At 40.3% G+C, this 15677-nt stretch overlaps 1 protein-coding gene across 2 annotated transcripts in view; it reads right to left on the bottom strand.

Moving 5' to 3' along the window:
- CAMK4 (calcium/calmodulin dependent protein kinase IV) overlaps positions 1–15677 on the bottom strand; it is a 157611-nt gene that overhangs the window by 56706 nt on the left and 85228 nt on the right. For both annotated transcript variants that reach the window (XM_061378077.1, XM_061378078.1), the window contains exon 4: positions 15268–15350. In XM_061378077.1, the coding sequence (XP_061234061.1) occupies positions 15268–15350 (83 nt within the window). The remainder of the gene's footprint in view (positions 1–15267; positions 15351–15677) is intronic.

The raw sequence follows: 15677 nt of genomic DNA, 5'->3' as shown, positions 1-15677 counted from the left end.
AATCAAAGATGACAATCTAAAGCAAGCAAAAATGCAATGCTGATGAAATAAAAGATTCATATTCTAATCTCATTTGTGTAAAATCACTTTTTCATGCTTGTGTGTACACTTTTATTTAAATATGTTGATTCAGTTTTTACACTTGTACATGGCAAAACAAACATCTGAGAATGTACTGATTTAATCTTGTCTTTCCAAGCACATGTGAACATATTTGAGACAAATCCACCTCTTTTTATAAAGAGAAGCAGAAAAGTATTTCCCAAAGGCCACTCCTCACCCCTTCCCCTTAGAGTGACAAAAGGGAGCAGCTTTAAACTGACAGAGGATAGATTTAAATTAGATATTAGGAAAAAAATCTTCACTATGAGGGTGGTGAGACATTGGAACAGGTTGCCCAGAGAAGCCGTGGATGCCCCCATTCCTGGCAGTGTTCAAGGCCAGGTTAGATGGGGCTTTGAGCAACCTAGTCTAGTCAAAGAGGCCCGTTGCAGGGTGTTGGAACTAGATGATCTTTAAGGTCCCTTCCAGTCCAAACCTTTCTGTGATTCTGTGACACTGTTGGAGATGGAGATGGTGCCAAGAAGCACCCCTGTCTGCCTGCCAAGCCAGTCACCCAGCAGAAACCACACAACTGCACCCCTGACCCAGAGCCCACAGTTGCTCCACTACAGCAATGATAACCCTCTCTGCTGCCACTCAAACTCAGAGGTGGAAGAGCCTTCTGCTGTCAGGTAACGGAGCTATAAAAGAAACACAGTACTGAGCAAAGCCACCTTTAGAGTCACACCGCCCAGCAAACCTGTGGAAATGGTGTATTTCTTGTGATGGTCCATGCTCTCTTATACACAGTAGGTAGTTGAAATTTGATTGCTTCCACGTGATTGTCAAACTCATGTATGCATTCAAGTATTTAATAATTTGCAGTAAAGCTTGCCAACTTCCACCCAGCCTTCCCAGCAGTTCTCTTCCCTCTGAGTACTGCAAATTTTCTGGCAATATAAATCCTTCAGTTTTGAAGACTGTTTTTGCTGTAACCTCTCGCTACTGCAGAAGTGCAATGCCTGCTATGTTGCTTTTGTTTCCATTATGTATATCTGCATTATAGTCTTCCTCAACAGATACATGAATTATTACTAGCATTCACAATACTTCTGTAGCCTGCAGGACAGTTTAAGAAAATCATGCACTGGATTTTACTTCTTCTGGGACATTCTTGTTAAGATTTGGTACCATGCTTTAATTCACCACTTTTTTTATGAAGACAATGAAAGCAGTATAATATCACAGTAAAGGGAGGGAGGGATATAGTGGCCACACTTGCTTTACAGAAACTGTATTACTGATGGGAAAAAATAAAGAAAGAGCACAGTCCTGCTAAACTAAACACATTTAATCTGAAAATCAATGAGTAAGGTGATGGGGAATCCTAACGTCATTTTAGAATCAATTTTCAGAGCACTATTACAATTATATTGATATACAATTTTACAGCTGACTGGAATACATGTATCTGGGGATTAATGGCAAGCATGTTAGGCAACAAGTGGAAACCATCAATCTCCTACAAAAACAAACACGTGAACATTTCATCACAGAAGGAAAGGAGGCTTTGAGTTTGATTTTTCAATGAGTAACAAAGCAGAGGGTCAGATCTTTTCTATTCAGCAAGAGAAACAGTGCTTCCACAGCTGCAATGATAAAAGAGGAATCAGAGACACCCAGCAACCTGTTTAACAAGCAGAGGACCCATTCAGTGCCAGAGGATGCTAGGCTAGTGACGGATGCACACACCTCTTCATGCAAGACTGACAATACCTTAAAATCTTGGTCAGCATTGGCTGTTTCTCTGGCAGTGAGACTTCTCAGATAAGACTGAGAAGGAGTTATATGTCCTGTGGGCAGCATAATCCTCAGAGCCTCTCCAAGCCTTGCACTGTAACCACTCCTGAAACTTGTATATGGAGAGCACCAGGGATGGAAGAAGCAAAGGAAGCAGAACAAAATGGTACAAGAAATGTGTACTTCACCAGCTCCCTGACCCTGAAACCAAAGCCTCTTTTATTTTTCTTGGATATGGGAATCCAGTGGAATGACCATTCCGGCAATTTTAAACACAAGCTGTTCTCATGACTCATTGTGATCAAGAAAACTTGAACTCTTACCCACTTTAACAAACTTATTTTTTCCTACCTTAAACTCTAAATGGACTAGTTCTCCTGTTCTTAGCTCACTTCCCTGCTTCCCTCCCACACAGACCACTTTACCCATCCTCAAGCCTCATGTGAATTCTGAGCAGATAAAGTCTTTTTCTTGCTTCCCTGGCCTCAGATTAGGAAACACACTTAGTTTGATGCTAATCAATCTGAACAGGTACTCTAAAATTTGCAGTATTTAGCTCTTTGCCACTATAAATACTATTTCTCAGTACTGTGGAATTGGTTGCCTTTCAGCCTTAAATGAATCTAGGAACATTTATGTAGCCTTCAAAAGGTCTACTAAATCTATTTAGCCATCTAAAAAAGTAATATTTTTAACCACCTTATCCATTCACAGCATTGCTTATCTTTCTTCATGCTATGTCTGTATTTGTTTTTCAGTAATATATATAAAAAAAAACAAATAAAAAACATCACTGTTTCTAGGCTCATTTTCATTCTTCCTCTATCTGGCTTTTATTAAGAACCCTTGTTCCACATCTTACCTGCGGGCTGCAACCTGTTACATCATGTACAGTTTCAAGCAAGACAGTGGCCTTTATAAATACAAGATCTGTTCCAATGCCAGAATGTGCTAAGAATTTTTGAACGTATTTGGTTCTATAAAACAAATGTCAATTTGCCTGAAATTCTTTAGTAGTGACATTTTTCTGTACATATCCACTTAATTCTTATGTAAATTCTAATATGTCTTTAAAACGAAAGATTTCTACAAGGTAAAGTGAGACTAAAAATGAGAAGAAACAGGAAAAGAAAATGACATCACTCTTTTCAAGAGCAAAAACGTTTTTGCAGGAATTACACATTCTCAGTGAATGATTCAGAGTTCTACTGGCTCCTACCAATTCCAATTCCTGGCTGCTTTGATGATTTTTTTTTGTTAAAAAGTAAGGTTTCTATCTAAATATTTATGTATTTTCCATACTATGGCATTAAAAAGTAATAAAAATAAAAAAGCAACTCTGATTCAGTTTGCTGATTCTTCCTTATTTTGCATCCATTTTCATATTTCAGCACAGACCAGCTGTTACTATCACTAATGACTCAAACTGTCTGCCCATGATCTGACGAAAGATAATGGGAAATACAGAAATGTGTTGGAACTGACTCCAAGTCAAACAAACCAGACTTTTTGTTCAGTACCTCGTTTAGAAATGAAATGCAGCATTGCGGTCATTTAGGAAAGATATTTTCCTTCTATCATTATTAAGTAAGAGGCTGTTTTTCATAAATTTGGCATGCAGGAAAATTTAGTGAAATACTGCATATTTCTTATATCCCACACTAGGGGTTGTTTTCTGTTCTGAAACTTTCTTTTTATTTCCTGCTCAGCATTTCAAAGCACAGAACTAAAAACATTTCTCAGAAAATCTTGAACTATGTCTTTAACAAGAAATCTTTGGATCTCTTTGTCTAGGTACGGGCACCGTGTCATCAGAAATAATCACAGAATCACAGAATCCCAAGGGTTGGAAGGGACCTCAAGAGATCATCTAGTCCAAGCCCCCTGCAAGTGCAGGGTAACCTGGAGTACATCACACAGGAACTTGTCCAGGCGGGCCTTGAATATCTCCAATGTGGGAGACTCCACAACAGCTGACAGCAACTGGGACATAGAAAACATGACAGGGACTAAAGATTGTAGGGACTGTGAATACATAGTTTTCCAGTCTGCCACTGCATGGGAGTTTGCCACAATTCACTTTCTCTCTACCTGCTGGGAACAAGGCAAAAAAAAAATTGGCCAAATTTGAAGAAAGAAAATTCTTAGTCATACTGAAGCCAAATCTAACTACCAGGCTGGAAAGTCACTGGAATAGCTTACCTAAGGTTAAATGAATCTTACTGCTTAAGAAACAAACCCCCAAACCCTGGAAGCCCGAGAATAGTTGAAGGACACTGCCTGAGGTCAGGTGAACAACCTGCATGCTCCAGCCCTCCATGCCAAATCTGCACAGCTGTAGCTGCCATGATATTTTAAACATATTGCTCCAGAGCTTATTCTGACTCATTACTTAATTCCCAAGCAGAGTACAACAAACAGCCACTGAATTCTGAAACTGGGCAATGTTTGTATAACACATTATGTTTATATCTCTCCATGTCACAATTTGCAAGAGCATTCATATTATTGTTAATCAGTTCAGGATTATTTTAGTCTCACCTGTTTCAGTCCTCTTTTGGTGGCCTTGGCACCTCTCAAAGTGCATGGGTGTGTGATATATTCCTTACTACGAAGTTTCAACATTGAACTGAGAAGTACATTATCTGTAAAGGATTTGCTTAATTATCATTTAGGACAAGCTTTTTGGTGCTCTGGATACTTAGGATAACTGTACTTTCTAAAATATTTTGTCTTCCCTTCATACTCTTGTCATAACGTACATAGAAAAAAGCAGTAAGAAACAGAATGTGCAAAGCGCTCGCATCCCAAGTGTTTTTATAATTTCAGGAAAGGTGTTGAATCAAGGCATAGAACACACATCAGTAGGTCCTGGGTTAGTCAGATACTTCTTGTATACACTATGTAGGATACAACTATATAGGCTGTATATATATATATATACATATATATATATATATATACACACCTCAACTTGTCACCTGCACAGAGCTGTAAAAAACCTCTCCACATTTCAAATAAATATGAAAGCTAAATCTGTTAATAAAGTGAAAATCAGCTAAGGCTCTATTATCTTCCTGTTGATTTTAACAGGTGTGTCTCTCCCAGTTTGTCTGGTATCCAAGCCATGTATATCTACATTACAGGGGTGAGGCTAAGGCAGAAACCCAAGAATACATATGCCAGAGATGAACTAATAACAAGAAGTCTTGGTCTTAAAAATACCTAACAAACTATGAGGTTTCATAGGCTGATGTGTCCTACCTCCAAAAGGCTTCACCAGTTTTCCGACTGGGCTAGTAGCGTACAGGCTGGTCCTGGCTAGGACATATCCATGCTAAGAATTCCTGCAAAGTTATCTCAAGGCCAGAGGACATTTTAAATTAAAATGTTTTAAGACAGAAGCTTTCCACAGTGGAGTTAAGAACCAGGCAGGCTTTAATGTCATCAGTTTACATTTAGAAAGTGGTAGGAAGTCAGGCAGTATTATAAGTGCACCATCATCACTGCTTGAATTGTTTAGTCATTTATAAAACTGCAAGTGTGTTCCCTTCAGTGGCTGGTGTTTCACCCAATTATAAGTGCATTTATCAACCTTGCTAAAGTAGTATCCTATGAACAGTTACAAAAGGTCATTTGTACCTCTCATCTTGGGTACAATATTATAGTCAGTAGATACTGGCTTACTTAGAGTAATTCTGTCAAGTGGCAGAAAATAAGGCTTTGACTACAAAAGTATAAAGCACTATTACAACTCTCTCCAGAAAGGAAATATCAAATTACATTTGAAAGGCCATGAGTGAGCATTAACGCACATTTCTTTACTCTTAAATTACTGGATTTTATCATCACTGCAGCTGAAATCAAGAGACACTAAATGAGCTATTATGACATCAAGTAGCGTTTTTAGCAGAGCTAACTTGTGTGTTCTCATTTCAGAGAGTAGGGCTCAGTTGGTGTAGTCAAGTCTGACCTCCTTTTTTTTATATATATTTTGTGGGGTTTTTTTCTGTTGGCTAGTCCCGCTTGAGGGGACTTTAACTTCGTTATATGAAACAGAGTCTAAAGCCCAACGAAGTGCTCTGACCCCTGTTCAGAAGATAGACTGCCACTGCATGAGAACAGAGCTCAGGAATAAATAAAAGATACTGTTCTACCACTAGTTTATAAAAGAAAAACCTCCTGTCCTCCTCCCCCGCTTTAGTGACTGATTAATTCCTTGACTTTTTTTATGTCACTCGTAATTCTAATTTCCATAATCAGAAACAAGAAGCCTGGGAAGACTTTGTAAATTTTGTCCATAAACCGTAATCAGTCCATCGACTCTCTGAAAGGAAAGTTCTTTAGAACAAGTAAATAATATTTTTGTTATTGTACACCCCATAAAAGAAGATGGTATCAACTTGAATATGTATTTCTCAGAGGAAATTAGATGAAATCTGAAATGGAAGTTAAAGTGATATTTCTAGACAATGTTTGGTGCAGTTAATAACAAGATGAAGGAAGAAACAGAAGAGTTTGTGATCAAGATGCCAAAATACAGACAAGGAGAACTTCTGGACTGACATTATTATTTGAAGCTGAAAAATGGGAGCTTCTAACAAAAACTATTCTGCAGGTATTCTGACTAACATGAAGTTAAAATACAGGTGATTCAGCTGAAAGGTGTTCATATGAATAAAAGCTGAATGGAAAAGACAAAGTTAAAAAAAAAAAGCCCATAAAAGACAGATACCAGGCTTCATTGTGCTGAAGTGATCAAGAACCTTGTTAAATACACCATGCAACAGAAAAGAAAGTCAAAGTTAACAGTACAAAAAGTTATATTTAAGAATAATGAAGGCACACAGGGCAAAAGGAAGAGACAAGAGAAGAATATACTGAACCAAGCTTAAGAAGAATCATCATTATTCTAAAAGGAAAGAACGATAAAGAAAATTGAAGAAATTCAATGGTTAACATGATCACAATTGTTAGCATAGAAAGTGAGACCATTAACTACTTATCTAATCAAATCTTTGAAGAGTCTAAGATTTACTCATTATTAATAAAAATGGGTTACAAAAGCGATTAGTTTGAGAAACAATTTGTCTACATAAATGAAATTATTCTGGTTTTGTTTTTTTTTGTTTTGTTGTTGGTTTGGGGTTTTTTTTGTTTTTGGGTTCTTTTGTTGTTTTTTTGTTGTTTGTTTGTTTGTTTTTTTCCCAATAAAACTACACTACTTGTAGTTTCAGTTCATTCTACAGTCTCTTATGGTCACTGAATTTAAACTTTTAAACTCTTTTCCACTATGATTTTCAATTCATATTAAAATGCTTGAGTCTACTTATTTGAGCTCAAATTCAGTCTCATTAATCTGAAAGCATGTAGAGGGTTAGTTCCGTCAACTCCCTTTAGTTTTCTCATATTCAGTGGAGAAGAGCTGAAGTGGAGAGAAGCTTTCTGATTGTAAAACTGCCTTTTAAAACTATCCACCAGTTTATTACTTTATTCTGTATGCACAGTATGATGTCATCCCTAATAAAACCAAATTTCAGTATGTGTTTCCACTCAAAATTCTCTCGCAAAAGATGTGACTATGGACTGAACATACATGCAATGCTCTTCATGAGAAGATGAGGTGAGAACAAAGATTTAAGACAAGGATGAAAAATAGACCTTTATCCGCTACTTTGCTCCCAGTCCTGAAATTTGCTATCCACAAGTGTAGTGGAAACACGGTTCTTTAAAGACTATTCAAATGCTACACTAATCACTCCTCTGCATATTTGAAAGGCTGTGCTAATTGGGGGGTTTTGTTATTTAGCTTGTTTCTGCCCTGGTGAGAGCCAGCGTGATGGCAGCCTGCCTCCCACCACGTGGCAGCATAAGAAACACAGCCATGTTGGATACACCGCTTCTGGGACACTCACAGTTATACCAGCAGGTTGTCCCTTCAGACTCTGTCAAAATGCTGATGATTTGAATGCACTTCAACCATGCACTTCTGTTTTAAACATGCAGGAATGAAAGAGGAGGGCCAAGCAAATGTCAAAATCATATGGCCAGCACTGAGCTGGATGCATGGCATCTGGAAAGAACTAGAATATCAGTTATCAGTTAATTTTTGACCTACTGCAGTTTTTGTCTTGGTCAATTTGTCCATTGACCTGTCTTACTTCAAAAGACCTTTGTTACTTACTGGATTGGCAATAACTATCATTCAAACTGGCAATGAATATCCTAATTTACACAGACTTCTCCAACTTACTGTACAGTTGCATTTGGTTTGTTTGGAATCTTGTCAGGGTATGGCCTAAAGTGTGATTTATGAAGTCTGGGAAACATTTCATTTTAAAAATACAACCAAAACCAACCCGATTTCAACTCTATTAATTCAGTTGTACTAATGCTTTTGCTTGAATTTATCTCCTTTTGGGAAACACAACGGAAAAATTGTCATAATGAAAGCTCATTTTAGCAATGATGTGGAGGATTTGACAGAAATATTAAGTATGTTGAAGGAAGTGAGTAATTCTATTACCTAGAACTTTTATGTTATGTGGCATGAAACCAGTAGCACATCAACAATGCTAATAGGATTTCAGAATACTAATCAGATCTTGGGTATTTATACAATAATTCATGATAAGGGGAATGTGTATGTGAAAGAATTTACTAATCCGCAGTATAAATACTATTCAAAAGAAAAATGGACATCTGGAGTGGCAAAAAAATAGAGCAGTGAAACAGCTGATGTAAAAAGTACTGGCATATTACCAGAATTAGCAGTAACAGTAACAGCAAGGGAGAAAGTTACAGGAAAGATAGCGAATGTGTTTGTGTAAAAGATCTAGATGTAGCATTTGATGACAGCTTACTTGAAAGAGGTGTAAGAGTAGCTCCTCCAGAGTACAAAAGTTGTTTTCCTGTCTGTGTATTGGGCACTGATTTACGAAGTCATGTAGCTGTGCATTAAGCACATAATGTCCTCCAAACCCTTGTTGTGGTCTCTTACCCACACACTCTCTGTACTCTGTCTCCTCTGAATGACAACCATAAGGCAGATCTCAATACAGGGTCACAGTTATTTCTCCAAATCTGACACAAGCCCACTTCCCAGCAGAAGATCTTCCAGGGTCATTTTGCTTTTTCCTGGGATGCGAGTCACGCAAGCACAGAAGAAAAAGTGCACAAGGCCTCTCTGTAAGTCAGGACATTTCCTTCATCTCTTAGTAAAGAGATGTATGGATTGAAAAGATTAATCGAGAAGGGAAGTCTGCCCTAAGGCACAAAGCTAAATTTACTCTCACTAAAATTCTGAGAACAGCCACTGTATAGCATAATGCAAGTGTTAATCCTTCAAGCCCATACGATAAAGAGGCAAAGGACAGCTAATGTTTAATTGAGGTGGCCAGCCTAAAACATCCTGGCTGCATATTTCTAACAATTTGCTGTTGTTGTTGATAAGCTTTTTATGTTCTTTGTTTTATTGTTGGTGGGTGTGGTTTTTAAGCAAATCACAGGTCAGAGAGGACAGTATATTTTCAAAGTTTGCAGTTCTGTTGAATATGGAGAAAAGGAAGATGCTGAATTCATAAGGTCTCCATAGTGTTAATGCTCATTTGTAACACCACAGGGGGACACCGCAATTCTAGTATGTAACTACATGACTTCAGGCAATGCCAAACAGCTCATCCTAGCCAAACGATTGGATTAATCACAAGATTTTTGGGAAAGATCAGTTTGAAAGCTCAAATCCCTTAATCACTGCTGAATGCAGATTACAAAATGTTGCAAATGTTGCAACACTAAATCCTAGTTCCATCAAAAAATGCTATTTCCCATCCTGGATCACATGGCTTCTTTTATCTTCAGTTCTACCGCACACATGGCTGCTGCTCAGGAGCCAATAATTTCACTGGCATCTTTATGTCTTCTTTTTGCAAACTCTTCTTGTGAAAGACTCCTGTAGAGTATCCAGCCTTCCTGAAAACTATTCAGTCTGAAACCATGTGGATATATAAATGACTATGTGATAGGTTGAACACCTTGTACTGTGTCCTGCCTAGCTCATAGAATCATAGACTCAACTAGGAAAAGTTCTTGAAGATCATCAAGTCCAACCTGGAACTTGGCCCTTGTTGGACTTGTAGTACTTTTCTCCTGCTTGCTTTGCCAACCAAAGATGACACAGGAGGAGTTGCATTTATTATTACCTGTTCAGAAATAGCTCATATCAAAGTTGTAGCTGTAACCATGGTACAAAAAAAGGTATGCTTTTGTTTCCTCAAATCAAAGACGCTTTCAGATGTAATCTTTGATGTGCATTTATGTAACAGTCCTCTAAAATACTAAACTTTAATTACAGAAGAAGGAAGACCAAGTAACTTGTGCTTACATGAACTGGAAATAACCACCACCAGTGAATTAACTGATTTGCTCAAATCAGTATAAAAAGCTTTTTATACCTTCTCTTGCTCTAAAAACCCAAATCCCTATCATTAAAATATTGCCCCAATGTTGAGAGCCTAACAGCAGAATGGCTAAGTAGCAAAGGCCATGATACTGTGCAAGTAGTTGAGCTCTAGGCCTCAGGGCACAGCGACCTTGCAGTTAACGATTACTCAAGAAACAAAGAAACAGGATACATATCCTGCTGAAATAGCGCATTGTTAACGGCTACTTGCTGATGTGGCAACAGCTGCTAACGACCAGCGAAGTTGAAAGCAGAGGTGGTGGTGGCCACCTAGAAACCCTTACGTCAAATACGTTTGAGCCAATAAGCTTGCGTGTCATGTAGCTTCGCATAGATATGTACTTGATTGTATGATCTATAAATATCGATGTATTGCAATCAATAAACGAGACTTGCTGACCATGAGAGCATGAGGCTTGTCTCCCGCGACTCCAACAACGGATCCCGACAACTGGCGCCCGAACAGGGACCCTCCCGGAGTCGCGTTGGGTGCGGGTCTCGACTGACGGCTTCTGCAGAACGGGAGTGCTGCATCGGCAGACTGCTCGTCTCCTGCTCTGGCCCAGAGGGCTGCATCGGCTGCCTCTGCCGCTACGCGCTGCTGACGCCTGGAGGTTGCAACGGTACCGGTATTTATGGATAGGCAAGCGGCGTATGACCTTTTCACTGCCTTCCTCCGTCGCCGGGGGCTTAAAGGCTTAGATTTTGATAAAGACCTTCCCGCCCTTCTTTCTCATGCCCATTCCCTTGGCATCTTTGCCGACCCTCACTCTATTCATCAGCTTTCTGAATGGCGCCAATACGGCGATAAGCTTTGGGAACTTACTTTAGAAGATGATAGAACGGCTAAAAAATTTTCTAAACTATGGCGCTTAATACACAATGAGCTCTTGATGGTGCAGGCAGAAAAACGTGCTGCCGAAAACGCTCGACTAGCACAGGACCACAATCGGCACTATGACCCCTCTGCACCTAACCCGCCTGTCGTTTCTATGGTGGAGATCCCCCCTCCCTCTCCGGGTCCTACCGCCCAACTGAGTCTGCCCAGAGATCCTCAACCTCGAACCCCCCTCCCTCGTCCTCGGATGCCACGGAGCCGTTCCCCGGGGCCTCTTCAGATCTCGCGGAGGCTATGGCTAGAGAGAGGAGGGAGGCTTGGGCTGCTCTGGCGCGCCACGGGGTTGAAAATGGGGACATGACGTTGGCGGAGGTGGCACGGGAACAAATCCCGTTGCCCATGGCTTTCCCGGTAATTTTCCACCCACAGCGTGGCGGCGGGCAGCGGGCAGAGATTATACAGATTGATTGGAAATTATTGGCACAACTCCGTGCTACAGTCGCTCAATTCGGGGTGACTAGTGAGCCGGTCAAACAAATGCTTGATTATTTATTCAACTCTATGGTCCTTCTGCCTGCAGATATCAGAGGCATTGCTCGTTTGATTTACACCCCCCACCAAAAACTTACCTTTGATACGCGTTGGGGGGAGGAGGCAGCCGCCTCGGTAGCCTTTCCCAGAATACAGGGAGACCCCCTACAGGGCATCACGGTAGATGAGCTATTAGGTACGGGTGCCCAAGCTAGAGCAGAACAACAGGCATTAATGGGAGGAGAAAAACTACGAGAAGTCATGCGGGTGGCGAGAAGGGCAATGGAAAAAGTCCGGGAGCCTGGGGGACCCCCTATGTATATGAATATTAAACAAGGACGAGAGGAACCCCTTGGGTCATTTGTTGACAAACTAATGCAGGCTCTCTCCAAAGCGGGCGTTGCAGAGCATATGCAAGATGCCCTCCTGAAACAGTGCATTATACAGAATGGTAATCAGGTCACCCGCTCACTTATTGCTACCGCTCCTGGCAATTGGGTAATTCAAGACCTTTTAGATAAAGCAAACACTCTCCCCTCAGGCAGTCAAATTTTTGTGGTAGAAGCTCTTAACAAAATTGGCGAAGGTCTTAACGCCCAATCTAAAGTACAAAGCCAGGTTTTGGCAGCCCTTGCACCCCTCCAGGCGGCAGTCGCGCAGACTCGTCCTGCAGCCCCAGCCATCCGAATGAAATGCTTTCAATGTGGAAAAATGGGCCACGTTCGTCGCGAATGTCAGGCTCCTGGTGTTTGGTGCGGACCGTGCCAATCATCTACTCATAATACCAATGCATGCCGCAGACGACAGAACCAGGGAAACTCCCCGGCCAGCGCGAGGATGAGCCGCGCCAAGACACAAATAGCCGCCCAACCTGCAACACCCTCGTCCCTGCAACAGGTGGCAGCCTCGGATATGACCTGGTCCCAAGTGGATTCCAGCTAGGTGGACCCGTGCAGCCCATTTGAATGAACACTCCGGAAAAGAGGCGACAACACCGCCTACAGACCGTGCTGCGACCACTGCTGGAACCAGTTGAGAGACGCTTTGGAGTCTGCTTGTCATATACTACAGAGGAAGAAGCGGAAACGCGTCTAACATGGGAACTTCATTATCTATGTGAAAGATTTGCTTTGCCGCGGTATTGTTTTGTTTGCTTGCAAGAAACGCATGCTGCTTGGCTTAAGATTATTTGTGGGAAGTGTTGTCAAAAAGTGTGGATATCTCAATACCAATTGAGGGTATTTAATAGTTGTTTTAATTGCAATTGGACCCTACAACATAATAATAATCCTATTACAGCATTTACTGCAGAAACAGGGATCCACTTTCCATTGGCCTATCCCATAACTGAGAATAGCGAAGAAATAGATTTGTGGTATTTGAAGTGGCGGGTGCGACAGCTACTCGACCGCCTCCGAGTTACCTTAGACACCACAATCTTAGAAGCAAAGTGTGGTCAGGATGTGGGTATTCCAACCATGTGGCAAATTAAGCCTGATGATTTGGATCATACTTGCCGTCGTTTCCAATCCCGTTGTAGAAACATGGGAAACCCTAAGCAGAGTAGAGGAACGAAAAAACATGTGGGTCACTTGGGCTGAAAAAGTTAACCAGAGCAGTTTATGTCTCTCTCTTGCCAAAGCATCTGACCCCTTTAGAACCTGTCTAGTAGGAGTACCAGCTAATATTACCTTTAAACTTACCCGTGCTAAAAATGTTTCTGAAATTCAAGAATTTCACTTATTAGGTTCTGCACCTGCATAGGAATGCTTTAAATTTGACCCTTATCGCTTTCAAGATCATCCAATTAATGTCTCTTCAAATAGGCCTTATAATGAAACTGCTTATTGCCAAAAAATTACTGTAAAAACTGTTGTAACTTCATATACCGGCTATTTACCTGATGGATATTTCTTTATCTGTGGCGACAGAGCATGGCAAGGAATTCCTAGAAGTCCAGTAGGAGGACCCTGTTATATAGGCCGTCTAACAATGTTTGCACCTGATATATTGTCAGTCCTTAACGCCAATCATACCCGTATGCGTCGTAAGAGAGCAACTACACAATTGACCTCAGAATGTCGTGATATTGTTACACTTTGGGACCCCCCTGAGGTTATCTTAGCTAGCATTTTTGCTCCTGGCGTAGCATCTGCTCAAGCTCTCACACAATTAAGAAAACTGGCTTGCTGGACACGAAAACAAATAAACATCACGACAAATATTTTGTCAGATTTAGCCATGGACCTAGAAGGAGTCCGTCACGCAGTTCTTCAAAATCGAGCTGCCATAGATTTTTTACTCCTCGCACAAGGTCATGGGTGTGATGAGTTTGAAGGCATGTGCTGCATGAATCTTTCGGATCACTCTAACTCCATTCACAAGCAATTATCACAATTGAAAAATAATATGCAAAAATTACGGGAAACAAATGATCCCTTTACAAATTGGTTAGCATCTTTTGGGTTATCCCCCTGGCTTATTACTCTAATAGAGAAAATTGTTTTGATTGTAGTCATAATATTTTTAGCAATTTTGCTTTTACCATGTATTATGCAATGCTTGCAAAAAATGATAACAAATGCTTTTGATCACAAAGTCGCTATGTTAGCAACTAAAGAAAGCGGGGGAAGTGTTGAGAGCCTAACAGCAGAATGGCTAAGTAGCAAAGGCCATGATACTGTGCAAGTAGTTGAGCTCTAGGCCTCAGGGCACAGCGACCTTGCAGTTAATGATTACTCAAGAAACAAAGAAACAGGATACATATCCTGCTGAAATAGCGCATTGTTAAGGGCTACTTGCTAACGACCAGCAAAGTTGAAAGCAGAGGTGGTGGTGGCCACCTAGAAACCCTTACGTCAAATACGTTTGAGCCAATAAGCTTGCGTGTCGTGTAGCTTCGCATAGATATGTACTTGATTGTATGATCTATAAATATCGATGTATTGCAATCAATAAACGAGACTTGCTGACCATGAGAGCATGAGGCTTGTCTCCCGCGACTCCAACAACGGATCCCGACACCCCAACACTATTATACAATTATTTTGTTTTATGTATATGCATCTACGTCACAAGCATGTGCAGCCTTGGAAACAATACCTTCAGAACTCACTACATGTCTTGCAGAACCTTCATAACCAGAGGTTCTGTAAGTACAATAAATACAAAAGAGAACTTCTTTCTTATTGCTTTATTTATCAAATTTTTGTCTGACATAACAGTATCACCCTGGCAGGTTAATTTTCACCTATCATATTTTATAATGATCTGTTAATGTGATTTGGCAAGTTTTTCCTGCCTTGTGTCTGATGCAATGTACCTGCTGAGCACCTTCTTTCAATAGTTTGTGCTTTTCAAAATCTACTTACAATTTCCTCCATTTTCAACTCATGTATGCTTTCAAGAAAAAAAAATAATCCTGATAATCATATTTCCAAATACGTTTTTAAGCCAATATTTATTTATGTGAATAAACCATATGATGATGACATAATTCCAGTAATTATTAACACAGGGATTATGTGCAGGGAAGAAATCTGGACTGCAGCATTGTTAGGGAAAGTACCAAGTAAGGCACGTACAGGTAACTTACCGATCAAACAGCTCTCCACCTGTGACCAGTTCCAGAACAAGACTGATTTCTGTTGGGGTCTCAAAGATCTCCTTCAGTTTTATCTGATAAAAGGTAACAAAAAGAATTTATTTTGCTTATTTGTTTTCTCTCTGTGCATATCACAGCGCCAACAGCAGGAAGAAGACCACAGTCAATAAAGCAGAAGATGCTACCAATTGATGCTGGTGTGTCATTTACCTTGCAGTTGAGTGAGTTACTGTGCATGTTCTCTCCCACTGCCCTTTTATTTTTTGCTACCTTTATCTCCTTCGCATTCCCCTCCTATTTTTTTGTTGTTATTTTCATACTTCTCATACCTCGGCAACCTCTGTGTAACCCAAGAATTTAAGATGATAAGTTTGTTAGTGCTTGTCAACACCTGTATGCCA

The sequence above is a fragment of the Neopsephotus bourkii genome, unplaced genomic scaffold (genome assembly GCF_033783945.1).
Source record: "Neopsephotus bourkii isolate Nb327-2 ecotype Australia unplaced genomic scaffold, CSIRO-AGI_Nbou_v1 NB_1764, whole genome shotgun sequence".
NCBI lineage: Eukaryota > Metazoa > Chordata > Aves > Psittaciformes > Psittacidae > Neopsephotus > Neopsephotus bourkii.
This window is presented reverse-complemented; position numbering and strand designations above follow the sequence as displayed.